General features: G+C 31.1%; 1 protein-coding gene across 1 annotated transcript in view; it reads left to right on the top strand.

Moving 5' to 3' along the window:
- The first annotated feature begins 2,878 nt into the window (after nucleotides 1–2,878).
- LOC103314541 (homeobox protein B-H1) overlaps nucleotides 2,879–21,434 on the top strand; it is a 42,504-nt gene continuing 23,948 nt past the window's right edge. The window contains exon 1 of the mRNA XM_064357953.1: nucleotides 2,879–3,285. Within this exon, the coding sequence (XP_064214023.1) occupies nucleotides 3,063–3,285 (223 nt within the window). The 5' untranslated portion in view covers nucleotides 2,879–3,062. The remainder of the gene's footprint in view (nucleotides 3,286–21,434) is intronic.

Here is a 21,434-nt window from a genome sequence, read left to right as displayed (position 1 = left end):
AGTGGTACGCTGTTGAGAAGCATGTGTAGATCACGGAAAAAATTTGGAAAGAATTCCTAAAGTCATATTTTAAAAAATATGAAGCTACAAAATTATTTTGTAAACTTCTTCAGTTTTCATTATTTTTTAATAGTTTTATATTTCACACTAAGTAATCATTCCCTAACACAACAATGAATAATTATTTTTAAATTTCCTATCAGACTTTGGCAGATTTTTTAATTTAAAAAAATAGAATTCATCAAAAAAATCACAATTTGTAGATGTGTCAACACTGGGAATTATTTCCTAGGAAACCGTTTCAAAAATAATTTATTTTATTGTTGATCAAGTTTTATTGCGATCATGATTGTTAGACAACGTTGCCACATATCATTTAATTAAAATTCGTTATTTATCAATAACTTTAATACAAAGAATTTTTTTACTATTTTTACCTTTATATGTAAGCAAGTCTCTACCACACTCCAATGAGTTGGTGCGCCGGTTTTTGAACACCCGGTATAATATATAATATATAATATATAATATATAATATATAATATATAATATATAATATATAATATATAATATATAATATATAATATATAATATATAATATATAATATATAATATATAATATATAATATGTCAAAAAAATAGGTTTTCAAATACAAAAATGTCTTCAAGTATGATAGGTATGCTTTGTTTTCTACAAAAATCTCGAAAAAATTGCTACAAGGGACAACACTTGGAAAAAAAATGATTTATGAAGATGTTTTGAAAAAATAAAAAAAATCGTTAAAACCCTAACTAGTGATTGTAAGTACATTACTTTCTTATAATCAAAGGCCCTTCTGACTTGCTTTGTTTTTTAAAAAAATCTTGAAAAAATTGATACACGGGACAACACTTGGAAAAAAAAATTGAATTATGAAGATATTTTGAAAAAATAAAAAAATTGCTTAAGCCCTAACTAGTGACTGTCAGTACATTATTTTTTTATAATCAAAGGCCCGTTGGACTTGCTTTGTTTTCTACAAAAATCTCAAAAAAATTGCTTTACGGGACAACACTTGGAAAAAAAAATGTTTTATAAAGTTGTTTTATAATTTATAATATATAATATATAATATATAACATATAATATATAATATATAATATATAATATATAATATATAATATATAATATATAATATATAATATATAATATATAATATATAATATATAATATATAATATATAATATATAATATATAATATATAATATATAATATATAATATATAATATACAATATATAATATGTCAAAAAAATAGGTTTTCAAATACAAAAATGTCTTCAAGTATGATAGGTATGGGCTAAAGTAACTTTAAGTTAGATATTAAAAAATTGTCTATTATACTTTTGTTGTTACTGAGTAGAAGAATATTTGAATACACTTTTGGATAAGTTTTTTCTTATATTATATTTCTTATATTGTAATCTTTTATGTAGTGGAAATAATGTTATATACTTCTTTTTTTGCCCTTTGTATAACATGCTATACGGTATTTTTATATTTATACTTAGTAGTAAATAAATATTGATATTCTTATAGAAAGGTAGAAATAAAACATATCTAAAATAAATTAATAAATAAATAAATGAATAAATATTGCAGTTCAAATTAGAAGAAAAGAAGAACAAAGGTAAAAAAAAAGTTAAACTCAAAGAATAAAAATACTTGAAAAAATAAGTTTTCGAAAAATAATGATACATTGGCAGGTAGGTGGTATATCTTTGATTGTTTAAAAAAATTCAGTTTAGAAATATTTTTTTTATTTTTATTTAGCAACAACAAGTAATGAAATAACTTTAAAAATAATATTTTTGGAGAATTATTTAGGTCCTTAATATGTGTAAAGAAATTTTAGATCGTTTTAAAGTTATACCTATAGGTAAAAAAAAATGTTTAATGAAATAAATTTTTTCTTATACCTAAATAAAAAAACAAAACATAAATAAGAGAATAAGTATATAGAATCTGAGTCTCTGAAACTAAAAATATTGAAGAACGAATTAGAAGAAAAGAAGAAAGAAGGTGAAGAAAAAACTTGACCTGACCTGACCCGAAATAAACTTCTAAACTTACTCTAAGAACTAGGTATACATTTTTTACATCAAATAAAATTCCTTTATCTTGAAGATTTTCGTTAAAAGAAATGTTTTTATTTTAAATAAACAATTTTGTAACTATATGAAGTAGGAAAATTGCAGTTGGAGGTATGATTGCTTCGCCTCCCTAATGTAGGGGAGAGTGGGGCAAATTGACCAACGGGTCAAACAAACACGATTTTTACCAAAACCTGATATAAATAACTTATTTATTATTTTGGTTATTAAAATGTTTTTTTTTTGTAATCATAAGATCATGATTTAAACATTTGTACCTTTCTTTTTGTAGGTATATAATAATAACTCGTGAAACAAGCAAACTTTGAATTAAATTGCTAATAAATTTAAAGTCCAGTTAAGTTTATGTGCTAGTAATAAAAATCTCGTAGTAAAACGGTCGATAATAAAAATCGCAAACAATGGTAAAACAACGCCTTGTCATAATACCTGCAAAACTAATAGGATAGAACCGCACAATAACCGCGAGCTATTTGAGAGTAGCTTTATTATATAACCAATGAAAAGAGCTTAAAGCATAAAAGCATAAAACTGTTTTCCTAAATAGTCAATCTAATAAAATCTGTACCAAAGACCTGCCCATAAAATAAACACAAGAAGACAACTCACTCCCGCCTCGCTCTCCCATTGGCCAGCCAATTATCCTCGCCGTTGTCTGATTGGCCCGGCGGCCAAAGAGGGGAGATTTTGGGTGGAAGGGGCAACAACATGGCTGATTTACTGCCGTGTCCACACCGAGGTTAGTTTGAAAGCAAACGTCTCGAGTGGTGGATTAAGCACGCTATACTTTCCACACACATCCACCTGTTCGTTCCGTGCTGTGTTGAATGTACAGGCAGTTGCGTAAATCGGTGCGCGTGTTTTAAAAGTGTTGGGTGTAGGGGAAAAAGTGTCGAGTACGGTGGCTGGCATGACCGTGCAAGACGAAGTCCGGACCATGCCTCAAACTGCAGCCACGCGTTCGCGTTTTATGATCACTGACATTCTGAGTGGACCGGCCGACGGGACGGCGATCATTAGGGGCAGGTCGCCGAGTCCGGGACCTAGGGATTTGTCGCTGCACTCCAATCCGATCCATGACAGTGATACGGACAGTTCCGGGCACCCGGATAACTCCAGTGTTTGTTCCAACGGTAAGTCAGGGGCGCGCGAGAATTTTAGGACACACTGTATACCAAGCGGCACTGCCCACAATTTACCCTCTAATAATAATAATTCGCTCAGTTTTGACTAGTACTATTAGTACTACCAGGGACGGATTAAGCCCCAAGGTCGAAAGAATTAATTGTCAAATTAAATTTTTCAAAAAATCAAAACAACTTGTGATTTTAGAACCTTCTAGAGCTCGTAAAATTGCAAAAAACGTCAATAGGTTTTTTCCGACTTTTGGCGAGATTTTGGTAGATTTTCAAAAAAAATACAAAAAATTCGTAACTAAAAAACTATTGGAAATTTGGTGATTTTTTTGATGCCAATCGATCCCACGGATCATTTTACAGCCTACGGTAGAGTGAAAATAGTTCCACTTTTCTGAATAGTTTTACTGTAACTGAGAAAATTGAGAAAATAAACTTTGTCAAAAAATACCAAAACAAATTTGATAAAACCCACCCTGTATAATAGATTTTCGTACATTTATCGAACAATAACTCCAGAACTGTTAGAGATAACCTTATGAAGAATTAAGAAATTGAGAATAAATTAAAGAATTAAATTAAGAATAAAAAAACTAAAAGTCGTAGAGCAATGCGGTTTGTTCGGTTGAATTCTACGGCTCATTTTACATAATATATCAATTTTTCACAAGAAAAAAAAATTTAAAATTTTTTGCCTAAATTTAGCGTAGCCATTATTTATGGTGAACAGTTTTATTCAACAAAAAAATTCATAACTCGAAAACTAAAAGTCGTAGGGCAATGCGGTTTGTTCCATTGAATTCAGAGGCTCATTTTCTGTGTTCTACCAACTTTTCATGAGATTTAAAATTTTGAATTTTTTTGCTTAAAATTTCCCACACTTACCTTCAAAGAGGTGAAAAAACATTTTTTTTTTTTAAACTCACTCCAGTAAATTTTTATGGACTTCTACATGTCTTAACAACCCACAAAAGTTGTTTTTAGTCCACAAAAAGTCCATATGTTCGATTTTTAGAAGTTTGATTTTTCAATTTTCGTCGCAATTTTTGTCGATTTTGGGTACCCGGAACATTTCTCAAGCAATAGCTCCGCAACTATTAGAGATAACCCTATGAAGTGTATTATCGTTGGAAAGCTCTTTAAATTATCTATTGTTTTCAAAAAAAATATTGTTCTCCGACTAATAGTTTTCGAGTAAATTGGAGACAAATGCAAAATTTGGTAAAATTTTAAAAAATTCATAACTAAAAAACTATTGGGAATTTGGCAATTTTCTTGATGCCAATCGATTCCCCGGATCATTTTGCATAGGTGTGGATCAAAACAGTTCCCCTTTTTAGAATAGTTAAGCCGTAAATGAAAAAATAAAAAAAATTAAAAAAAAGTTAACACCCCCCCCTTAGAAATCGGTCAATTTCAAAAGTGTATCAAAATCAAATAAAACCAATTTTATCTTATAGATTTTGATGTGCTCTTTCCGATCTAAAAAAGCGTTTTCTCCTAGCTCCTTTAGTTTGGCCGTAATCAGCGTTTGAAAGTTGAAATTTTAAAAATTCATAACAAAAAAACTATTGGGAATTTGGCAATTTTCTCGACGCCACTCGATTCCCCGGATCATTTTACATAAGTCACAATTAACGAGGTTCCACTTTCTTGAATAGTTTTGTCGTAATTGAAAAATTAAAAACATTTTGCCATTTTTTCATCGGTACCCGGAACATTTATCGAGCAATAACTCCGGAACTATTGTAGATAACCTTATGGAGTGTAATACCGTTGGAAAGCTCTTGAAATTATCTATCTTTTTCAAAAAAGACTATTGTTCTCCGACTGATAGAATTGGAGAAAATTGCAAATAGATGCAAAAATTGGTCAAATTTTAAAAAATTCATAACTAAAAAAGTATTGGGAATTTTCTCGACGCCAGTCGATTCCCCGGGTCATTTTACATAAGTTATAATCAACAAAGTTCGACTTTTCCGAATAGTTTTGACGTAATCTGCGGTTAAAAATTATTTTTTTACAAGATATTGCCTTAACACCCATGCTCTTTCGTCAAGCTTTTTAAACCGGTTATAATGGTACCTTCTTGACACTTTTCGCTCATTCTAATAGTTTCAGACTCTAAAAAGTGTAAACTTCAACATATGTTCCACTTTTCTGAATAGTTATGCTGTAACTGAGAAAATAAAAAAAATAAAACCTTGTCAAAAAATGCCAAAAAAAGTCGCCATAAATGCCATGGCTTCGATTACAGAGGAATTTTTAATATGTTAAAATAAAAATTCACACTTTAACTCGAAAAATAAAAGTCCTAGCGCAAATCGGTTAATTATTATTGTTTGTTTGCAACTTTGATATTTTCTTAATTTTCTTAGAATTAAATAGTCGAACTTCGATACTTCGAATATATAGCGTGTTAGGGAATGGTTTAGCAAATCGATTAAGTAAAATTTATGTAAATCAAAAATGCATAATTTTCCCAAAAAATTGTTCAAATTAACGTCTAAAATTTTGAGAACCGCTGAACTAGAATTCTAAAAAATGGCGTAAATTTTAATATTATTGACAAAACAGCCTTAACTTCTTGATCCACTACGTTATTCTTCTAGTTTAGTTTGTGATTTGTTATTAAATTTTACGAAAAAAAAAAACAAAATGTTTTTGCGCCCCAGACTGGGATTCGAACCTCCCACACAAATGAACTTGTTAGACACACTTTTGAAAAATTCTTACAACACCAATGCGCCACCATCTCTGTTATATTGAATGAAAAAATCAAAAGCTAATAAACTGCCAGCAACAATACAGTGGTTCCCAACAAGTGGATTAATAAAAATGTGTACAGTTCATCTCATCAAAAATTATAAAATAAATAATTGAACTAATGGAAATAATACTTTCTTAGTAGCTTAGTACCAACCTTCACATGTAATAGTACATTTTGATTGTATGTGATTGTGAGTTAAATAAATGCAATTGCTTATTCAAATCTTATTAGTGCATGTTAAAACTAATGTACATGTGACATTAAATTATGGTTATTAGCATAAAAACTACTGTTCGTCAATTTCCATTTACGTACCATTTACCTTTACGTTGACATTTTATACTTGATTAAACAAGATACGCAAATAATAAATCATTCATATTGATATTTTTTGTTGAATTATTTTATTACTGATAGAGTATTAGAGTAGTATTTTCGAAAATCAGTGTAAACATACTTGTTTTCATAATTTGGAAAGTAAACAAAGGCGTGATAACTAAAACTTTGCAGGAAAACGCTACAAAACAGTAACTCATTTTAATTTTAAAATAATTTTGTGTAAAGACTGTCGGCCACAATATTTCGTTTTTAAATAATTAATTTTGTCGCCATTAGATAAATGCACAACAGGAAATGCGACTCTAACGGTGCACCGATTTAATTTATAGTTTTTAGTCGGTTTAATTAAATTTAATTATTAATAAAATTTGTCACTTATCCAGGCACTGGAAGTGAGTAAAAAGCAGTCGCTAGAGCCGGATAAGCGCATCCTGAAACGGCTCTTATCTATGGAAAACGTTCATTAACATAAGTTGGTGTTGAACGTGTCGAAAATCTTTTTATTACATTAACCTTTCTCAAATTTAGATAAAAGTTTCGTGTTGTTGTTAAACACGGCAATTATGTCGCGATAAAACGAAATTTAAATTTGTTTTCTGACTCAATTAATTAAAAATCAATTTATCTGCGAGTCCTTGTGCGATAAATCACTCCACATTCATTGATTTCAAATGATAGAACCCTTGTAACATCCTTGAGCGGTTTCATGCTCGTTCTCGGAACGCACAAATGACATAAATCAGGACTTTAATTATGAATGAGCACGTGGGAGGCGCTTCTGCGAATTTTTCCATTCAGGCTCGGGATTTTCATTCATAAACAGGAACTGATAAGCAATCATTAATTTCGTACAAGACTGTGTTTTTCTAACATACCAGTGCATAAAACCTTAGAAAATTAATAGAAGATTTATCAATTATTGCGACTACCTGGTGCGTATACGCAACCGACAATTTATCGCCATCTAACAGGAATTTTCAATGAATGAATTTTCCATTCATGCGGTTTCACGCAACGCTGTCTAATAAACGACAATTTTTAAACCAGCTAATTATTTGTAATTAACGCAACCGCTGTGTAAACGGTCAAAAAATACGGACTCTAGAAAAAAAAAACATAATTTGAATTTTATTTTTTATGGAAATTATACCACGATAAAACGCAAATTTACGCCTAAACCATCCAGCAAAATGTTTTGAACAGTATTTACGTTTTGTTGAGCAAATAGTAATGATGTCATACGTTTTGTTTTGATTTTTTTGTAATAAAAAATAAAAGTTAAAGAAATGCTTTAGTTAAGTTGATCTGAGTTACCTTGGGTTCCATTTATAAGAAAATCGCGTTCGTTGTTTCTGATGCTACGGAGGATTATAAGTTAGGAAACGAAACGAGATCGCAGGATTTTCTGAACCCACAAAAAATTGTTCAGCGGAGTAAAAATGAGGGCGCTTTGTCTCGGCACCAAATCGTTTTAAATTAATTTAAATACAACCAGTTCACTAATTATTTGGAAAAAATGCAGAAATGTTGAGCTTTGCATTCTCAACAGACTGAGAAAAACTGAGAACTAGAATTTTCATGAGAAACATGAGAAAAAAATTATTTAAGATTTAAAAGTTGCGCTTCGACCCGTATTTTTCAAAACGCTGCGAATACGGTTAAAGATACAAGAAAAATGTTAGGAAGAAAGTTGTAGAGAATTAAATTTGCTTTAAAAAAGTCAGCAAGACCATATCTTTATCTTCAACGGTTTAGGTTTTGAAGACGTTCAAAGATACTCAAGCGACGGATTTCCACCATTTTGCCGGTGGTTAAGTATGGGAAAGTGAATTTATACCCAAACCGTTGAAGATAGAAATGTGGTGTCGCGGACTTTTTTGTAGCAAATTTAATTCTCTACAACGTCGTTCCTTACAATTTTTTGTATCTTCAACCGTATTCGCTGCGTTTTGATAAATAGGCGACGGTGCCCAAAAAATTATCGCTTAGAATTATCAATTTGCGTTCTTTTTGCGAATACGGTTGAAGATACAAAAAAGTGAAAGAGACGAGGTTGTACAAAATTAAATTTTCTACAAAAAAGTCTGCGACACGATATGTCTATCTTCAATGGTTTGGGTATAAATTCATTTTACAATACTTGACCACCGGCAAAATGAAGCAAATCCGTCGCTTGAGCGTCTTTGGGGCCTAAATGGTTGAAGATACGGAATGGTCTCGCGGACTTTTTTAAAGGAAATTTAATTCTCTACAACTTTCCTCTGAACATTTTTCTTGTATCTGTAACTGTATTCGCAGCGTTTTGAAAAATATGGGGCAGTGTGCAAATTGGTAAAACTTTGAAATTTTTTTAAATATAGTTTATGATATAATTTTTGCACTATTTTTATCTCCTATTATTGAGAATTTGATGCTCTATCTGCCTGTATTTTTTTATTCGCCTTGTGCTAACCGTTATTTAATTACAACAATTTTTATACATTTATTGCTCTGAAAACAGACGGTAATAGAACAACTGCGCCTCTGGCGACATTAATGGAACTATAGAGGACGGGAACGCTTTATTTCTTTCCTAACCTTTAGATATCCGTAGTCGATGCACAAAATTTGAATTCATTAATATTTTGATTGTAAAAATTATTTGTAAAAAAACAAACGCTGTTTTTTCGCTCACTTTTGCTTTGGAATTTGTTGGAGAAACGTGAATTAGTTTCGTTTGAAGAAACAGTCTGTCCCATTTACTGCCTAAACAGACAAATTAAAGAAGTGTTGTATGTCGTTATCGCGAAACAATATATCGTTAAAACGTAAAAAACTGTAACAAATCGCCTTAACAAGTGTGTGTGAACAAAGTAGAATTAAGTTAATTAAAACAAACCTCGTAACAATAAAAAGGAAGAAAAAAGCCTTTATAAAACGTCCAAGCAATTATTTTTTATTATACGAGCAATGTGAAGAATTGGATTCTTCCTTAATTGCTTCATAGCTTGTTAAAGTTATTATCAAATTGCTCATATCTAATTAAAGGCGATTCAAAATCCAGTGTGAACTAATTCCCGGAAATTATTGTTTAATGGTGACCATTAAAAATTTCTAAAACTATTGTTCCAGCATTCTTACATAAAGCCACCTTCGATTCGTGCACAGTGTCTTAAATTTACGCACGCAAAAAACAAAAGTAATTGTCATCGCACACTCTAATCGCCTAATACCGTGTCGTATAAATTGCTCAGTTTCCGTGTAAAAGAGCCCATTATTTTTTCGGTAATTATACTCGTGTCTTCGGAGGCATAAATCTCGGCTCATAATGATGGCATTAACGGACTAGTGCCGTTACACTCAATTACAACACGTGGCAAAGTTTGATGATTTTCCGTGATTAATTTTCCGGGCGTCGATTGAATGAAATATTGCGCAAACATTTCCCCGTATCAGAAATGAAAACTTTATTGTGGGGTTGCGTTAAAGGTCACTTTCGCGTGATATGACATCCCATTATAACCGCATCAAATATTGACTCTTCTAATAGTAGTCTTTTGCCCATGTTGATCTAAATCATCGTGAACAGCCTTAATCGAAACTTGAATAAGTGATGAGCGGTTGATTTGTGGTTGTTTTCCTCTGACGGTTATTGCATGACCAATATTTGTATCAATGAAAAGGGGCGATTTTGTGATTTATTTCGAATGGAGAAAAAACAGTGTGGAGCGATTGTATTACGTTTAGAAAAATCGCATGATTCCACTTCCTGTGTATTGTGCTCATGCACACACGTAAACACGTAACTGTTGTTATATAAACGTAGGAAGCTCGTTTAGTTCATTTTAGAAATTTACTTATTTCAGAAAACGAAAGTTTAATTGAAGCGACTTAATAAAGCCGACGCACTTTTATAATTACATTTGTTGCGAACCACTGGCTCACGACTACCGAAATTCGACGAATTTTCGGAAAAACCTAACCATTAAAGAATTAAATCACAGCTATTTTTAAACAAACTTTAGCGGAGTGAAATATGTTTTTTTCAGATTTTACGTATGACTTTCAAATGAGAAATTTAATCTAGAAACGAGGTTTTTCTTTTAAGATTAATAGAAAAATAGAATAGAAAAATAGAAATTTATAGAAAAAAAATTGTTCTGACCTGACCTGACCTCTTATGTTTGAAGCTTTTAATCACAGCGTAAATGTTTTAAAAAATCTCAATTTAGCTGAAAAAATATTTGTAAAATGCTTCTGACAACTGGAATTTTAAAAGATGTAGTTTTTTTATAAAATAAAAAAGACTTTTATATATTCTTATAATCATAGTAATCTATGAAAAGTAATGTTGGTTCCTTCAATATTTTTTTCAGGCTCATTATTACTTGTGGACCAGCCTGTATAGTTTGTAATGTTGATTTATTTAAAAAGTTTGTGTTAAAATATTTGTAAAAGACGATCAGTGCCTGGGGCCTTGGTGGCCTAGTGGTATAAGCGCCACTTACGACGCGGGAGGTCGGGGTTCGAACCCGGATCAGGGTAACAATTTTTCTAAGAAAAAAAGTGTAGAAAAGGTAAGGAAACAAAATGTGAGCAAAAATAAAAGATTGAGAGAACACATAGACGTATAAACGTAAAGCAGAGCATAAAACTGACAGAAATAAGAAAATAATGCGGCAAAAGGTAAAGTACGTAAAGGCGCCAAATTGTAAATGTAAGAGCACATTCTAATAAAAGGAAAATACTTTTGTTTTGAGAGAAAAAGAGATGAACGTAAAGGTGAAACATAACTTCAAACTTTAGCGTTGAATCCTTAGATGACTTACTTCTTAAATTATAAAAAAATTAAACAAAAATATTTAATTTATCTCTAAAAATTTTTAGTTAACTGAGTTTGTTTAGTAAAGTCCCGAAAACCATTGTTCATAAAAATCATGGCCACTGCGAATCCAGTAGGCCTTGCACACGTCCACTCTTTTTGACTAGAAAATACACAAATTTGGTGATTTTTGGAGAAATTTTGTCAATTTTCGGTCAAAAACGTGCTGAAAGTCACAAAAAAGGTAAAAACAATTTTAAAATTGTAGAATCAACTTATACGCCCGGTATCTTTTGATGAAATCTGGTGAAAAATTAGAGAATTAAATTGAAAAAAAGTGGAAGAAAATGTTTTCTCGAGCTAATTCGCCGACTTTTGAACTGAATGTAATAGCATTTTAGGTGAATTATTGCAATTACATAGTTTTTAATGTTGATTTATTTAAAAAGTTTGTGTTAAAATATCTGCAAAACACGGTCAGTACCTGGGGCCTCGTGGCCCAGTGGTATAAGCGCCACTTACGACGGGGGAGGTCGCGGGTTCGAACCCGGATCAGGGTAACAATTTTTCTATAAAAAAAAGTGTAGAAAAGGTAAGGAAACAACACGTAAGCAAAAATAAGAGAATGAGAGAACACGTAGACGTATAAACGTAAAATAAAACTGAGAGAAATAAGAAAATAATGCCGCAAAAGGTAAAAGTACGTAAAGGCGCCAAATTGTAAATGTAAGAGCACATTCTAAAAAAAGGAAAATACTTTTGTTTTGAGAGAAAAAGAGATGAACGTAAAGGTGAAACATAACTTCAAACTTGAGCGTTCAATCCTTAGATGACTTACTTCTTAAATTATAAAAAAATTAAACAAAAATATTTAATTTATCTCTAAAAATTTTTAATTAACTGAGTTTGTTTAGTAAAGTCCCGAAAAACATTGTTAATAAAAATCATGGCCACTGCGAATCCAGCAGGCTTTGCGCACGTCCACTATTTTTGACTAGAAAATACACAAATTTGGTGATTTTTGAAGAAATTATGTCCATTGTTGTTGTTAAACATTGTTAGTTTTTAATGTTGATTTATTTAAAAAGTTTGTGTTAAAATATCTGCAAAACACGGTCAGTACCTGGGGCCTCGTGGCCCAGTGGTATAAGCGCCACTTACGACGGGGGAAGTCGCGGGTTCGAACCCGGATCAGGGTAACAATTTTTCTATGAAAAAAAGTGTAGAAAAGGTAAGGAAAGAACACGTAAGCAAAAATAAGAGAATGAGAGAACACATAGACGTATAAAACGGAGCATAAAACTGAAAGAAATAAGAAAATAATACGGCAAAAGGTACGTAAAGGCGCCAAATTGTAAACGTACTTTTTGTTTTGAGAGAAAACGAAATGAACAAACGAAAATATTTAATTTGTGTCTAACATTTTTTTGAACGTTTGTACAAAGTTTGAGTTAAATTTTTTGACCTTTTAACTGAACCGATATTGCTTTAAAACCCACCTTCTTTGCTGAATGTCTGGTCTTTGTGCGCTCTAACGAATCGATTGATCCTCCAATAATGGGCCTTTCTGTCCCGAAAAGTGCGAGCTATTCCTCACACATATTAATTTAGGGGTAAACGCGAGGGTTTGTGCACTTTGTAAAGAAACGAACTTGTATAGAAAGTCAAGATTAGCGTCAATAACCGACAAAAGAGTTAGCTCCGAATGAAACCAAATCGATTGTGCTTTTGGTGGCAAGTAAAGCGATCGATGCGCGTTGAAACGACCAAATTTAACTGTCAAAATGCAGACGACATTGTTGTTATCGTATTAAAACATCAAGAGGTGTTCGTTTTAGCGGCACAATGAGCGAGAAATCTGTTTTTAAAAACCGGTAGTGGTTGTCGATTGTCACAAAAGGGCGCTACATTTAAACGTCAATTTTGATCGGATTAAACTGTCCCGATTTAATCTTCTTAACGCATTTGTTGGCGAGTTCTAAAAGTCACACATTGCAGACGAACACCAATTAAAATATTCATATGAGAGTGTCAGTTGGTCGCATTTTTCCTACCTAGAGACGACTTTATGACACTTCCGGTCCTGATAACTCAAGAGTTAAAAGCGATAAAGATCTGGGTTTGGTGCGCTTCAAGAGCCAAACACAAAGAGAGGCGAATAATTGAGAAGTTTAAGTGAGAATTAAATACGTGATAAGTTACCCATCTGCATGACGTAATCCGATAAGAAACAAAACTGCGGCGAAATGTCGTGTTTACACAACCGCGATTTGGGCAAATTTATTCAAACGTTAACAAAAGCCCGATACGATCTTAATTCAAAGAGTTATATTAAAAGCGTTCTTTAAAAATCTCGATTCGATGCAACAAAACGCTCGTTCTATTTATGTTTGATTCGGTTGATATTCAAATGATGGCGAACAACACGCGAGCAAACTGTTAACGACGCCTGTAGAAATCATTCGATTCGGAGAAAATTCAGCGGTTCGGTTTGTTTGAATATACACAAAAATTTAAGTGGAGTGTAATTGAAAATAATTAAGGTTCCACGCCAGTTGGCAGATAAAATGAAAAGCAGGAAAGCTCGAGGCATAACGACCACACTGTGGCTTGCGCTCAAAACGGTTAAATTCATTTAAGAACTGCGAATATTCGTAACACGTTTTGTGACCGGAAAAAAAATTTAAGTGATTTCTTAGGCTACAGATTCTTTGATTAAAATAAAAAAGCATTAAAAAAAAAACAGAAAGAGGGACAAAATAAAGAAGTAGAATTTAGGAAAGAATAATAAATGACATGCAGGAAGACTAAACAAAGAGAAAAGAAGATAGAGAGAAGAAAAAAGAAAATACAATAACATCAAGAACAAAAATGACAGAAGACAGAAGTAAGAAAAAATAGATATCTTCTAACAGAAAAAAGAAGTTAGATAAAAAATAGAGAAATATATTTGTGAATACTTATCCAATTTCGGATATAGAAAAAAAATGAGAAAATAATGATAATACAAAAGTACAATTTAGGAAAGAATGGTAAATAAGATGCAGGAAAACTAAACAAAGAGAAAAGAAGAGAAAGAGAAGAGAAAAGAAAATACAATAACAGCAAGAACAAAAAAGACAGAAGGCAGAAGTAAAAAATAGAGTATCTTCCAACAGAGAAAAAAATAGAGAAATATACTTGCTAATACTTATCAGATTTCGGATAGCGAATAGAAAAAAAAATTAGAAAATAAAGATAATACAAAAGTACAATTTAGAAAAGAATAGTAAATAACATGCAGGAAGAGTGAACAATGAGAAGAGAAGAAAGAGAGAAGAGAAAAAAATACAATAACAGCAAGAACAAAAAAGACAGAAGGCAGAAGTAAGAAAATAGAGGATCTTCCAACAGAAAACAGAAGTTAGATAAAAAAAAAATAGAGAAATATATTTGCTAATATTTATACGATTTCGGATAGCGAATAGAGAAAAAAATAAGAAAATAAAGATAATACAGAAGTACAGTTTAGGAAAGAATAGTAAATAACATGCAGGAAGACTGAACAAAAAGAAAAGAAGAGAAAGAGAAAAGAAAATACAATAACAGCAAGAACAAAAAAAAACAGAAGGCAGAAGTAAAAAGACAGAGGATCTTCCAACAGAGCACAGAAGTTAGATAAAAAAATAGACAAATATACTTGTTAATACTTATCCGATTTCGAATAGCAAATAGAGAAAAAAAGAAAGAAAATAAATATTATACAGAAATTGAAGAAAAAAAAAAGCAACACAAAACAAAGATAGCGTAGGAATTTAGAAAACACACTATAGAAGACAGAAGACAGAAAATAAAACAAATTAGAAAAAAATAGGGAAACACTTCCAGTTTAATAATTTTAGTTGAATTTTTTGGTGATTGTTTGTTCTAAATGAATATTTTTTTCTATATATTGCTGTTTATTAATATCCATTTAAAAGTGGTAGTTAGTTGTTTTCCTAATGCGCTACAATGGTAAATTACTTTAGATCTGAAATTTTTTACCCTTCATTGTAGTGTTGTATTGCGTTTTATAACACTTAATTGTGGCACTCCTTCGTCGTGCTCCAAAAATATTAGGGAATGACTTAGCAATATTTCGTATGCGAATTTGTCATGATCAGACGAGTTAGAAACCCTTATCATTTCTGCAAAAAGTGCCTACTTTCTTCAGAATTTTCTATTAACCCACCTGTTGAGAGCCACTGTGCGGCTTACGGTAATTTATAAGCAGTAATTTTTTTATAGAACAAAATAGAGATGGTGGCGCATAGGCGTCGTGAGAATTTTTCAAAATCGTAGCTAACTTGTTCATTTGTGTGGAAGGTTCGAATCCCGGTCCTGGCGAAAAAACTTTTTGTTTTATTTCTCATAAAATTTGATAACAAAGCGCAAATTAATACAGAAGAATAACGTAGTGGACCAAAAAGTTAATTTACCTCTGCTGTTTTGTCAATAATATTAAAATTTACGCTAATTTTTATAATTCTAGTTCAGCGGTTCTCAAAATTTGGGACTTTAATTTCAGAATGATTTTTTGGGAAAACTATGCATTTTTGATTTACATAAATTTTGCTTAATCGATGTCTTGCCATTCTCTATCTACCTACCAAAAATTATTTAAAAAAAAAAGAAATTTCCTTTCAAGGATTGGGATTTCGTTCGGATGTGCAAATGGGTTAGACAGGCAGCCATCCATATAAATATTAACCGGTAAACCGTTGGCATGACTGGAAGCAATAATCTTGTAGGCAGTTGGTGAACATTTCTTGAACAGTTAACGATGCGAAAAACCGTATTACGCTAATAATAAGATTTTTCCAGAAAATTGCTCTCGAAATTACAGGATGAGCGTTTTGATTCTCTTAAGGCAAACAAATTCTGAAATAAAATCGCCAATTTAAATGTCATTAAACGTTATAATATTCCATTTCGGGTCGGCTCCGAGTAATTGGCTTTTAATTGAAGAGGACTAGAATCGAATTTGAAGGTTGCTGCATAAATTCATGCGTTCTGCGAATCGCTCTTAATAAATTATTTCGCGTCCTTGCCATCAATACTGCGATGGTTTAATTGGTGAGAGAGAGTTAACGGCAACACAGGGACACGTCCGGCAACTTTTTAATAGGCAATTATCGATAAAGTATCTAAAATAAGTCATAATACATTAATAACTTTAAACATTATTAAAGCTAAACTGACAGGCACTTAAGCTAATATTTATTCAAGAATCGATAAATTTGCATTAAGAGAGTGGACGCTGAAAAACTCGACCGTAAATACGTTTCTCGTCCGGATGCAATTAGCATCCTCGTTTTATAAATTCGCGAAGCCACTTTGTTTTAATGTGAGAAGAAAGAGAAAAATTCATAAATACGACAGGGAATGGCCTTATCGACGGATGAATGCTCGAACGAACTAATTGCTTTAAGAGATTATGAAGTGAGGAGAATAATGTCTGCTTAAATGTATGCTAAATTGTCGGACGGAAACAAGCAAGCGTGACGTTGCTCTCTTAAATAATTCCACGCTTTAGGGAACACACTGTGCAAAAATTAATTGCAATTATTTAAATATCTTACACACATTGTGTGAAAAAATATTTTTTTCAAATAATAAATTAATAAATCAGATAAAAAACTGTATGTTTCTCCTTTTTCTCTCAAGCATTTTTGCACTTTTTGTGACCAGAAATTCACGTTAATTATTTTACAAAAATATGTTAAAAAAAATTAAATGTTTAAGACAAACTGTTAAAATTTGTACATATACAGGGTGAGTCATTGATATGGGCGTGCTTGATTGCACTTACACTGCAAATGGGAAGTTAAAGTGCAGGCTCTAAAATTATTTTGCCCTATACAGGGTGTTACATTTTTACAGTACAACTTTTAACATAGTTTTTTTAAATTACACCCCCTGTATATTTATACATATTTAAATGTGCACTTTTTGGGCTTTCTAAATCAGTTTAGTTTGTGCAATTTGCTTTAGCCGTTCAGAAGTTATTTGATTTTTTCTACAATTTAGTGCGTCTGCAGGCACATTATTAAAAAATCGTAGTGGCCTTGGTTTTTGGTATATCAAGTTGGGACTTTGTCCGTAGGTAAACAAATGTTTGAGGTATCTTTTGGTGACAAGACCATACATTTGCATTGTATCACCACCTTGCTGTGACACATTCATTTTGGTAAATTTTGAAGGACCATAACTTGATTTTTTCAAATAGCACCCTCTGTATTTTATTACTGAATATTATTCAGCATCAGATTTTACATGTTTTTTACCTCTTAAATTTTTTCCAAGTGTTGATAGTTTCGGAAATACCTCGGTTTTTCTGAAAAATGCACATAAAATCTCTTGGATACTAACGTAGTGTGCCATGTAAAACAATACATTCTGACATAACAACATCAAACTGGCGTTTTTTGTACGTGACGTCTTGATTTTGTTGTGAAAATGAATTTTTCATGTAAATTGTATACAAATCTCATCGAGATATAAACTATAATTTTGATAAAAAATCATTAAATAAAAATAAAAAAACGACGGCACTACTAGAGAAAATATGCAAGAAAGAATTAAAAAAGCTTTTCGTAGAATTGATCATGTTACCTTAGAAGCGGTGAATTTTTAAAAATAATTGACCAATGTATTACTTTATTGCTTAAGAAAGCCGCCATTTTATACAGTTTTGTAACTGCAAGTAATATGTTATCGCTGTTGATTTGTTATATCTCGGTTTTTTATTTCCTTATTTCTCCATTGTAAATTTTTGTCATTTTTATTTAATAATTTCTTGTCAAAATGTTATTAAAATTTATGTCTAGATGATGCATTTTACGCGAAAAATTCATTTTCACAATAAAATCAAAACGTGACGTACTATAAACGCCATTTTGACATTAGTATGTCAAAACGTATTGTTTTTCATAGCACGCTACATTAGTATCCAAGAAATATTGTGTCAATTTTTCAGAAAAATCAAATTATCTCCTTAATTATCAACTTTTGGAAAAAAACTAAAGAGGTAAAAAAGATCTAAAATGAGACACTGAATAATAATTAGTAATAAAATACAGCAGGTGCTATTTAAAAAAATCAAATTATAGTCCTTCAAAACTTACCAAAATGAATGTGTCACAGCTAGATGATGCTACAATACAAATGTATGGTCTTGTCACCATAAAATATCTCAGACATTTGTTTACCTACGGACAAATTCCTAACTTGATATTCCAAAAACCAAGGCCACTGCGATTTTTTAATAATGTGCCTGCAGACGCACTAAATTGTGGAAAAAATTAAATAACTTCTGAACAGTTAAAGCAAATTGCAAAAACTAAACTGATTTATAAAGCCCAAAAAGGGCATGTTTAAACATGTATAAATATACAGGGGGTTCCATGTAAAAAAACTATGTTAAAGGTTGCACTGTAAAAATGAAACACCCTGTATAAAGCAAAATAATTTTAGGACGTATCTTCTTTTTTATCAAAAGGATAAAAAGTTGAGTCAGATGAAACAACATGCCTAAAATGCATCAAATATAAATTTTGATATTTAGGCAAAAATTACAAGAAAAATTAATAATTTTTATAATACATTATAATGTATTTTGTCAAGGTCATAGTTTTCTACGAATCATTCTGTATATTCTTTTATCGTAAACATTTTTCTAGCGTTGTTGGTTTTTGACTAATCTTAGAGAAATCATAATAACCCGTTTCAAACGTTTTACACACATCTGCAGTGACTTTTACACCTCGTCATTATTTTTATTACGTTTTTATTTATAATTCTAGAACCATGTTCGTGTTTACCACGTGTAATTAAAGTAGTTGCTTCATTAAACACGTCCACATGCAAGAAAAACCCGTGCTTGGTGTTAGTTTTTTGATCGAATTTAGTGAAGCTTTGTTTCGAACTGAATTTTTCGAAGCCACGCTCTTTAAACCATATAAAATCTGGGTGAATTTATCAGCTAACACATCGGTCAATTGTAAAAGCCTTCGTAATGACCAAATGGCCACAGTAGCCGCACGCAAACCCTCCATAACGTAATTGCCCCATTAAGATTCTGGCGTGGGGAAAAAGACGGATTGGACTCCTGTTATGCCGCCACTTATTACTGCCGAAATGCTAATCCAACACTATTACTTTTATTCGCTCGCTCCTCCATAAACACGCAAACGTAAATTATTTTCGGGTTTGAAAGAAAGCTCGTAGGCGCGAACAGGCTTCGAGCCGGTGGTCTTCTTCATAATGCCGTGTCCACACACACCTCCTCGGGGGGCTTATCTAAGCGTCGTCCATGTCGCCACTCAAATCGATTTAAAATTAAACCTGTGTCGAGATAAGGATGAGGACGATTATGTACACTTTACCTATCTTAATGTTCCTTTATCGAACTGTTTATTTCAATTAAGTATTTTGCGATGTCTTTACGCCCACAGGCTGGCTTGACTCGCTGGTTGTTTTGTCATAAAGTAAATGTTACAGTCAATTGGCATTTAGGTTTTTATTGTGCGTGGATTACTTTACGATGGACGGATTTTAGTTGCTGCCTTTTAGTGGTATTTTATTCAAGGCGAAAGTTGAAGTGGTGGGAAGTGGGCACTTTTTATTTTATTTGTTTATTTCGTGTGGCAGGGCTTGTAACTATTATAATTAATTAAAATATGGTCTGCTGTTGGAAGTTTAAAAAAAAACCAAAAGAGTACAAAGAGATGGAAGCGGAAGAAAAATAGAAAAAATATGCATCATGAAAGTCAAGAAAAAAACTTACAAAATATGTGGGTGTTGTCCAGTTTCCTTTAAAATTTAATGTCTGATAAAAATAGCAAGAGAAGACAAGAAACATCAAGAATCAAAATTTCCTAATTTTAACCAATTTTTTTTATCAAATTTTCTTGATCAGTATTTTTTCTGTGCTTTAAATAAAAATTGCTAAATTGATAGTTATTTTATTATTTAGATAATTTAATTATTATTATTCCAACTATTTTTGAGTTTATTTCCCAACTGCTTTCTTCTTCCGTATTGTTTCTGTTTCGTTTTTTATTTTTATGACTTGAAGATACATTTTAAAAAATTCACAAATTTTAGTTCTGAAAACTATACTGTGAACTGTAGTTTATTTAGAAAAATAAAAAGATTTTTTGTAAACTGTAGTGGTTCCCAAAAAAGTCTTTAAAAGAAAATTAAAAAGCTATTTTTTTTACTTTTTTTCGTTTAAATATAGATTGGAATTGAAAAAGAAAAAAATAACATCATTATTATTATTATTATTATTATTATTATTATTATTATTATTATTCTCATTATTATTATTATTATTATTATTATTATTATTAATATTCTCATTATTATTGTTATTAATTAATTGAAAAACGTACTAAAAATTTCCACATAATTTATTTTCCTCGATTTTTTTTGAAGTAAATTTCTTAACTGGATTACTAAAAAGTTCGAAAACTCCAAAATAATTCTGTTTTTTTTTGGTTTTTTACCGAAATTTTTAGAAATATTTTTTTTTGTATTTGATGAAAATATTGACCGAAAACGACAAAGTAAAGTGATTAATTACCACGTTTTAATAAAATTTTGTGACTTTTTATTTATTTTTGAAAAATTTTATGAAGTGGCCGATGTGTTACTTTTCGAAAACCGTAAAATAATGGAATTTTTGTTTCAAGAAAGTGATTTTTTCACAACGTTTTTAGGGATTTTTGGGTCCAATTTAGCTAAATTGACAAAAATTTTATCATTTTTGGTAGTAGGTGGAAAGCTAGGTCCTAGACAAATTAAGAATAAATTTTTTCTTGTATTGGATTTAAAAACGTATTTAAACGCAAAAAAACGCAAAAAGATGAAGATCACGATTTTCTACATAATTCAGCGATTTTTGACTTATTTTTTTCCGAATTTTTTTTAATTAAATTTTAATAAACTGGATTAATAAAAAGATTGAAAACTGTAGAACTATCCCGTTTTTTGCCCAATTTATGACACATTTTGTGGCTAAAGAAACAATGCTTCAAAAAGGCAAAAATCATTTTTGAATGCTCGAAAAACGAAAAAAATTATAATATATTTGACTCAATTAAATAATTTTGTACCGAACAAAGAAAAAATAAAATTAAACAGACGTTTTAGCAAAAAACTATATTTAACGCTTGTAAAAAGCCAAATTCACACCTTTTTTGACATAATTTG

This window comes from Tribolium castaneum, chromosome 7 (genome assembly GCF_031307605.1).
Source record: "Tribolium castaneum strain GA2 chromosome 7, icTriCast1.1, whole genome shotgun sequence".
In the NCBI taxonomy this organism is placed as follows: Eukaryota; Metazoa; Arthropoda; class Insecta; order Coleoptera; family Tenebrionidae; genus Tribolium; species Tribolium castaneum.
Note: the sequence above shows the minus strand (reverse complement) of the source record. Positions and strands in the feature narration are given on the sequence as shown.